This window comes from Schistocerca serialis, chromosome 4 (genome assembly GCF_023864345.2).
Source record: "Schistocerca serialis cubense isolate TAMUIC-IGC-003099 chromosome 4, iqSchSeri2.2, whole genome shotgun sequence".
Lineage (NCBI taxonomy): Eukaryota > Metazoa > Arthropoda > Insecta > Orthoptera > Acrididae > Schistocerca > Schistocerca serialis.
The window spans coordinates 294,432,569-294,441,474 of NC_064641.1; the positions used below are offsets into that span (position 1 = coordinate 294,432,569).

The window sequence follows — 8,906 nt, forward strand, 5'->3', positions numbered from 1 at the left end:
TTGGTGAATTCTCTTTGCTGTTCATGGTCTATTGACAGAAGTTGTTGAGTCAATTGGATTTTGGAAGCATGGAGATTGCAACCACTCCCATGCTTTTTTAATAGTTCTCTTCGCTATTGAACCAATGAGAAAAGATGGGTGTGACTACATGCAGTTCTACCATATGCCTAAACTGACCTATGCACTGCTTCCAATGCTTCTAGTAATATACATCTGCTATACTTAAATTTTAGGCATGCCTATCATTATGGAATATTTTTAATGGCATTTGAGTTAACAATTGTATGATCGTTAAAGATTCCTCTACCTACACATTATTCCATTGGCTTTGCGTAGTATTCTTAAGCCTCACATTTACAGTTTTATTGTTGTTGTTGTTGTTATCCAGAAGGTTGTTTGGCTAGGCAATGAGTTGAATATTTCTTATGTTGGTGGAATATAGGACCGACTTAAAAAGTGTGAAGCTAACCAGAGTTGTAAGCTAATTATCAGTTTGTCAATTCCGTTATAGTTTTATATCCATCTGGACAGAAAGAACTTGTTCTTTGGAGTAAAGTCTAATGCGTGAACATTATCATATGTTGCTGTTGTGTTATAACTGTAATCATTAAATGGTGAAACTGCGTAAACAGATTTCATGTCACTCGGCACTAGTTTCCCTGAATTTCAAAAATGGAAATTTGCGCTCCAACATATTCTCACACCCCACCACCCTCCTGGGATTAATCTCTGCTAATAAACTCTCCACATTTATTTATATTTTTAATTGGTAGTATTTCCTTCCGAGCATAACTATTTACCCTCTTTCTTTTGTCTGAAGCTGACACAGTGCTTAAGTCTTCGGCACACGGACCGTGCTGTCGAACATTAACAATGAGCGTGCCAAGTTCAACGTGCTGCTGAACGCTCAGGAACGATGTGACTTGTGCATACGGTACATGGGCCCCAACATGCTATACGCGATCGCAATGCACTCCAGCGGCAGTTTTGGGATGTTTCTAGTTCATAAATCACACTGTTTATTCAACAGGTGCTTGTAAAATTCCCACGTTAGCTCTATTAAAATGCACATTTACTCCATTGTTCATATCCTAGTCACGTTGTTCTATATGTAATATACACAAATAAAAACTTCAATATCGATGTACATGTTTTAAGACAAAAAGGAAAGTACCATGTCCAATCAATAAGGACACAGGCTTATAAAAGTTCCATTACAAACAATGTGACACAAACTTGCAGTAGTTCTCCACATAAGATAAACACTATTTTATCTTTCCCACATTTTAGTAAAATCATAAGATCATTCTTACTTGATCATTGTTCCTACCCAGTAGCAGAATCTTTACAACATGTAAATTACGAAACCCAAAAGAAAAAGGAACAAAATATCTTTATGCAAGTAACGCAAGCTGTCCTGTAGATTAAGCCAATCGAACAAACTCACTCCTCAAACAAAGGTGAACTTATATTTACATAACATCAAATATTGTAGAAGATACTTACATTAAACTACTAATTATGCATCAGAACGTATTATATACGTGAATGTTAGGAAAAAAATATTTAGACTTGGTGAGACACGAACCATCATCAGATCAATTATCTGGTCATGAATCGTCAATGCTACTCACTATGCTAAAGTGATAACAATTCATTAATGGCCAATTTTAATATGTTGCAACTTGCTAAATGCTTTAATCATAGCTATGTTACTAACTGAAATTTAATTATAACAAATTGTACCAAGAACAATGTGTTTTTTGGTGGATCCTCAGTGTGTCACTGCTTTCAAATGACACTATCATAATACGCAAGTTACAATAATTCTTTTACCACGAATATGATGTCTCTCATTATTTTATTGCAACTAATCACGCAGTTAACAACGGGTTTTCGAGTGATTCTCAATTTGCTGGTGCTCAGAAACAACAAATATATGCATAGGCTTGAACTGTATGCCAATATGGCGCCTCACAGCTCAATGCTGAAGAGAGATGGCGTGCATGTGATGTAGGTGGCATTGTGCCATCTGATTGGTCAACGCTCAGACGCACGCTCAGAATATCTAACATGCTAGATATTGCTCTGTACGTTTGGAAAGACTCCCGAACGTGCTATTTCACACTATGATGTCAGAAACTCAGCACACCCAGCGCTAAATGTTCGGATGCGTGTTCTGTGTGCCGACGGCTTTACCAACATTTTTACTTTGATCTCCTATTCCCTCTGATGCTTTCCATTTCACCTTTGCTGTCTTGTCTTTCCACGTTCACACAACAGGATAGTTCCTCCTAAGCTGAGGTTTGAGTGACCTGCTCTCCTACCCGCTTAATCCCACTTTACTCCCTGAGGAAGGAACTAACAGTTTTGAAAGCTAGAATTTTTGGAATTTGGCCTTTCTAACTAGAAGATAAACTAACTTTATCATAACTTCTGTAAGTTTGTATCTGAAACAGTTACTGGCTGCAAGTCAGTGATTACACACGTTGCCCTTCTGTTTCATTGTTTCATTAATTCATAGCTTTCTGCCAGGTATTAGTCTCTCTTTGGTTATCTCTCAGATATTTTAAAGGAAGTGAATGTTGGTTGTGGCACTGTCTCTACTTGACAATGTGCCACATTCGTATCAGGAATTCTGTTGACTGATTGAATTGTGTATGAATTTCACATAACAGATGTTTTGCTTTTTGCAGATTACAGTACAACAAAGGCTGTGCGCATATTGAATTCTGAACTTGCCGACACACTTGGTAACTTGTTGAATCGATGTTGTGGTATGGCTATTAATCCTGATCAGATATATCCACAATTCTGTGACGACACGTACCGACAGTACTGTGTGCACAATGGAGCTAAGCTAAAAGATAGAGCCACACATCTGGCAGGTGAGTATGTGTTGTTATTGTTAGAACATTAAATAGTGTACTACATAGTTGACCTCTGTGTCATTTTAGGCAACAGTTGCTACAAGGTTAGTTACTTTGTGCCAACTACTATTAATAAGTGTATAAATACAACAACAAAAATTACTTCATTCTTTTTTTGCAGGTGTGGTTAAAGAGCACTTTGAAGAATTTAATTTTCATCGTGCCATTGACACAATTATAGGAACCTTACATGAGGCAAATCGGTTTTTTGAACTTCAGCGGCCTTGGGAAGCACATAGAGAAAAGCGCAATGCAGAAATTCACATGGTAATGGAAACACTGAGAGTGAGCAGTGTGTTACTGTTGCCAATTGCACCACGTCTAGCAGAACAGGTGTTAGACAGATTGGGAACTCCACCAAGTGCCAGAGATTGGGCAAGCTTACAGACTCTAAGTTGGAGTGGTGGAAACATTGGAGGTTGGAAGCTGGGAACAGATCGTTCAGCACTGTTTAGGAGGCTACAGTTTAAGTAATAAAATGGATTATTAAGTTCTTCCTGCTGCATGTGATGAAGCATTGTTTTAACCTTCACAGAAGTTAAATTGGAGGGGTACAAAGAAAGGGTGACCAGATGCTCATAGAAACAGGCACAATTGCTGCTATTGTAAATGGAAATATTGGTACATACAGTTCTGTTGCATTACTGTAACTGTCATAGTAGTTGATGTACAGGGATCCAATTGTTCAGTTGTACAATGAATTTCCTTGTTGTGTGCGATTTCAGATACAAAGTAGATTGTTCATTATCAACAGATGCTGTATTTCTTTGCTTCTTTTTATGAAAAGTAGGCAATAAACTATTATCTTTTTTAAATAAATATTTCCCCATAATTGTGGATAACTGTGTGTCAACAGAAAATTGACAACTTGTGATTTTTGTAGACCATAAGGCAATTAAGAGTGGAAAATACATAACAAATAATTGAAGACAGTGGTACTGTGAGATGAATAGATTGTCACAGGAGAGGAAATCATGCTGGGCTTCAGCAAATCAATCAGAATAATGATGATCCCTTAAATAATATGCTGTCAAGATTTTGATCTGTGGTACCTCAGGTCAAACTATTAAACCATCTCCACTAGCAGCCTGTGCAAAATAACAATAAAGGAGTCTCACACTCTACCCATGAGCTTGAAGCCTAAGTGCAGAATTCTAATCTGATTGACTTAAGCAAACTACTTATAATTAAGAGGGGCATGAAAATATACATACATATTTACAGAAAGATGGGATTCATTTTTAAAAATATATCCAACACCATGGCTTCTTTGATCTTCAAAATTTGGAGAGAAGAAGAATTTAAAGTGAGTTCCTCTTATAGGTTTGTTTATGTAATCATTAGGCAATGAGTTACCATCTATTTTTTTCTGTGTTGTGAGCTTTGTGAAATAAACTTGCTTCAGAGTATCTGTCACTCTGCTGTAACAAGACACTACCCAGTTGCTTACCTTAATCGATTTTAGTTACTATTCTTTATATGTTACTAATTTCTTATTTTTCAAAAGTAGAACTATCAGTGCTAATGGTAGCATGTAAAACTAACATTCTAATGGTGAATGATTTCAGCTCAGTTTATTGCGTGATGAAATTCTGTGTTTACATATGTTAAGGACTGTATCCCCTGTGATTTCCTAAATTACTTAATACAAGGCAGGATAGGTGGCTGATTTCCTTTCCTAGACTGAACAGTTGACAGGACATGAAACCTTGTTCTCCTTTCCCTTTTTTAAAAAGAGAATAACACAAAACAAGACTGCTAGCTTGCTTGGATTTATTGACTTTGGTAGTGACCTTGATGCCATTCATACAAGATTTGCCTTTCAAGGCTTATAAATTTTATTATGTTTTGCTTGCTGTGGTCACCTCGTTCTCTATTTTGTGTGAGCAGGATGGAACTTCGCACTTTCTTAAGCCACTATTCCACCCTGAGCCAAATAGTGAGATGGGATGGAGCTGATGGTTCGCATGTTAGATGGCCCATGCCTAAAGCACTGTTGGCATTACCCTATATACCTACAGGTTCAACCCAGAGGTTGACAGGAATTTGTCTTAAATTTGGCTTGGCAACAACACGAGACACTCCTGCAACTATTGCACCCAAGTGTGCAAGACTCCAATCAGTAGCTGCTCAGCCAGGAATATGTCTAGTGTCTTTCTATGTACTTGCACCATTAGGCACCAACCTGGATGGATTCTGGCCACTATTATCTGTGCCCACAGTTTCTAGAAATAATAAGCATCCACTAAGCCCTCTATTTGTACCATTGTCAGAACCAACTTTGCCCTAGTTGACTCGCATTCTAGCAGCCTGCTACGAGATACAAGAGGCCTTGCTCTCTCTTTCCTCTCACCAGACAGCATTTCCTTCACCTCAGTTTGCTGTGCAGTGACTTGATGCCTTCACTCCAGGGGGCTGTGGACATGGTTCCTGGCAATAAGGAGGTGTCACCTGCTTAAACAGATCCCACTACCAGACACAGAGATGGTAGTGACAAGTGGATTACAAGCAGCTGGGACTCTCAGTGCATCCCAATTGCCACAGCAGATATAAAATGTTATATCCCGGTTGGAGTTAGACACCAAAACACTGTACACTCTGCTGAACATCGCTAGGTGGCTCCATCTCGGAGGCACCGCTTGCACAACTTTTCCCTCGTGACCAATAAAGAGTGTGCTCCCATGTTGTACCAAGTGACTGCTGCTCAATCATATAAACACATGCAGAAAACTCATCGTCAGTTAGTATAACAAAGAAAGTAATCAATTATTGATAATATAATGTAAATGGATAGTTAATGATGGAGTCATCAGCTTTTAGGGAACGTAAGTCATGGAGTTCTGTAGAGGACATATTGGGGTCACATTAGTAGGAATCTGAGGAAAGGTTGTGATGCAATGCTGGATGTGAGGAATTCTTGGAAGGCATGTAAGGGATGATTCTGAAGTAATGGTAGTGGGTCAAGTTGGGATTGTGGTCAGTACTGTTCAAGGCAGGGTTCAATGTCAGGTCTGCTGTCGGAAAGGTTTTGGGATTGGGTTTGCAAAGTGATATTTTCAGTTGTCATTATGTGTAAAGGAAAGTAGGTCCTTCACCAAAGCAGCATAGTTAAATGCAGGTTTAGGGCTGAAAGTGAGACCCTTGGATAACACAGTTAATTAGTGGGGGGAGTGCTTTGGACGAGAGGTTGAGAATACTGTACAGTTGTGACTGGTTTTTGTAATTGAGTTATTACTGATCTGGGAGGCAGTGATACAGGCTATGGGATGTTAAGGAGGTTGGCCAAGCTCAACTTGTAGGAGACGAGTGGTGGTTGATGTTGTGGCTATTTGGTGAGCTGCAGAGCACAGGAATGAAAACACCACTGTTGAGGAGATTCAGGAGAAGGTGGGATAGCTTTTTGTGGTGAAGTCTGGCATGTTGTTCCAGTCTGAAGTGGGCTTGGTGTATGATACCATCCAAGGAAATATTAGGGGCAGATAACTGCAGGATTTTGTAGAAGGAAAAAAGTCTGGCGGAATTGAAACTGGTAGATGCGGCGTATAGGTCAAAGATTAGACGGGTAAGTGCAAGAGATTGCTGTATTTGAAACTGTAAAAGAGGCTGGTGCAGAGTAGTATTGTATCCAGAAAAAGGGACTTTCAATATTAGACCTTTGGTAGTAACTCCAAGGGACAAGCAGGTTTTAAGAAACAGTATGTGGAACCTTAATTTTGATAGTGCAAAAGCATGTTCTCAAAAAGAATGCATGTAATATGTGATGGGACTCATCATGGGAAGAGGACAGTTTGGAGGGTTAGAAATGGCGAGAGTGGAAAAACGAGAGACAGAGGGTGCAAAAGATAGAAAAACAGAAGCAGGGAAAAATTCGCATTAAAATCGTGAGGACAGATTAAGGTTCAAAGGAGACAATGAGTGGGCAAGACCTTCTTGCCACAAGAATTGTATATATTCGCCACAAAAATGATTTGCTGAAAAAATCTATAGGCAAAGTTGTGAATGGAAATGATATTATTGGTTGGACAAAAATTTCAAGGTTGTATCTGTTGGATCTTGGTGGTTGTTATAAATTTTTGGGTAAGCTCAGGCTTTGATAATGGACATGAGACTTGTTACAGATGAGATCAGCAACTGTGTGTGAATTTGCTCTGGTTTGATCTGCCTATTCTCAGAGGTTTTCTGCTTGGGTCAACCATTTTGAACCTCTAGTTAATAAATAGCACCTGCATGCTATTTAGACTTCAGTTTCCATATTAGTGTTTTACACAGGGGACATGTTATTTTATTAATTATCTTATAATTGCAGGTGTGCTAGTTGATGACTAAATCTTGATGAGCCTGAAGACTGAGTGACCTTGACCTCAAGTACTACATCTGTTGGACTTGTTTTCTTCAAAACTGTTCCTCCCATCATAATGAAAGCCAATCTGAATTCCATGTTCCTTTGCAGCTATATGGCAAAACTTTATAGTAATTTTCACATACGGTCTTCATGATCTCTTCAAATTTTTTTTTTTTTTTTTAGTAATAAATATCTAAGTAAATATTAGAGCAACCACAGTTAAGATAATTCAGTTTGTCTCTGCCATAAAAAAAATACATTTAACTTCTACATAACATCATGATTAATTTATAATACATTAAGCTTCTGTGTTCTCTTTATAGTACTACATATCAAATTAGGTAGTTTAGTTATTTGCATGTTCCATGGAGCATAACTGTGACACGTGCGCTCTCTCTCTCTCTCTCTCTCGCTCCCTGTCTCCCCCCCCCCCCCCCCCCCCCCCCCCACACACACACACACACACATACACAAAATGTTATTACATATTCAGAAATATTTTATGGAGTAGAAGGTGTTGTCAAGATGATGTGGATTCAGTTTGTCGTTGAAGATACTTTTGCTGTCTTTGAAATTATTAACACCACTGGGTAACTGATCAAAGACTTTTATCAGTGAATATCTCTCTTGTTTCTATAAGGCTAAGTGAAGGTTAGTGCAAGTAATTTCTGCTTCTAGCCTTATATTTATGGTTTTGAACTCAAGTTGATTATTGACAACTACTTCATTGGAGGTTAACCCTTTAAGTACACATGAAGGATATATGAGGTCTGTTCAAAAAATTCCAGGACTTTGTCCACAAAATTCTTCTGCACCTACCTTTTACCTATTGTGCATGATCTTCTTCGAAAATTCTTCTCCGTAATTGATACCCCTCTCCCAAAGCTGTTTCCATATCTGGAAGCTGTCTCGGTATGCTTCTCGCTGGATCCCACAAAGTGCCCTCTGCAAATTTTCTTTTCTCTCATCTAACGTTGCAAATCTTCATACTTTCAATGGGCCAGGTCTGGAGAGAGCAGAGGATGAGGCAGCACAGGATTTTGTTTTTTGTGCAATAGCCACATACCAACAGAGGTGAATTTGCGGATGCATTGTTGTGATGCAAAAGCCATGAATTATCCTGCCTCATTTCAGGCTGTTTCCTTCTCACATTATCTCACTGGTGTCTCAACATGTTCCGATAGTACCATCAATTAACAGTTTGTCCCTGCAGCATGAATTCATGATGAACTAATCCTTTAAACTTAAAGAAAACTAACAGCTTGGCTTTGACATTTGACCTGACCTGACAACCTTTTTTAGGCCTTAAAAGAACCTTTTCAAGATTGAACCCTGGTCTCAACATCATAACCGTAGACCCATATCTCATCACTAGTTATGCACTATCCAAAAGTTCTTCACAGATTGCGAGGCAGAAGTCTTTCTGGTCTTGACTCATGAGCCGTGGGATGAACTTGATGCCAACATGATGCATTCTGAGATGCTGCATCAGGATTTCATGACATGATCTAACTGAAATGTTACATTCTTCTGCAATCTCTCGGATAGTAAGTCTTCAATTGGCATGCACAATTTCATTGACTTTCCTGATATGGGCATTGTCTGTTGATGGTAAAAGGCATTCTGAATCAAGT

General features: G+C 38.7%; 1 protein-coding gene across 1 annotated transcript in view; it reads left to right on the top strand.

The window, feature by feature from the left end:
• The window catches only part of LOC126474068 (methionine--tRNA ligase, mitochondrial), a 75,543-nt gene extending 71,794 nt beyond the window's left edge, over positions 1-3,749 (top strand). The window contains exons 6-7 of the mRNA XM_050101477.1: positions 2,697-2,888; positions 3,052-3,749. Of these exons, the coding sequence (XP_049957434.1) occupies positions 2,697-2,888; positions 3,052-3,404 (545 nt within the window). The 3' untranslated portion in view covers positions 3,405-3,749. The remainder of the gene's footprint in view (positions 1-2,696; positions 2,889-3,051) is intronic.
• The last annotated feature ends 5,157 nt before the right edge of the window (positions 3,750-8,906 follow it).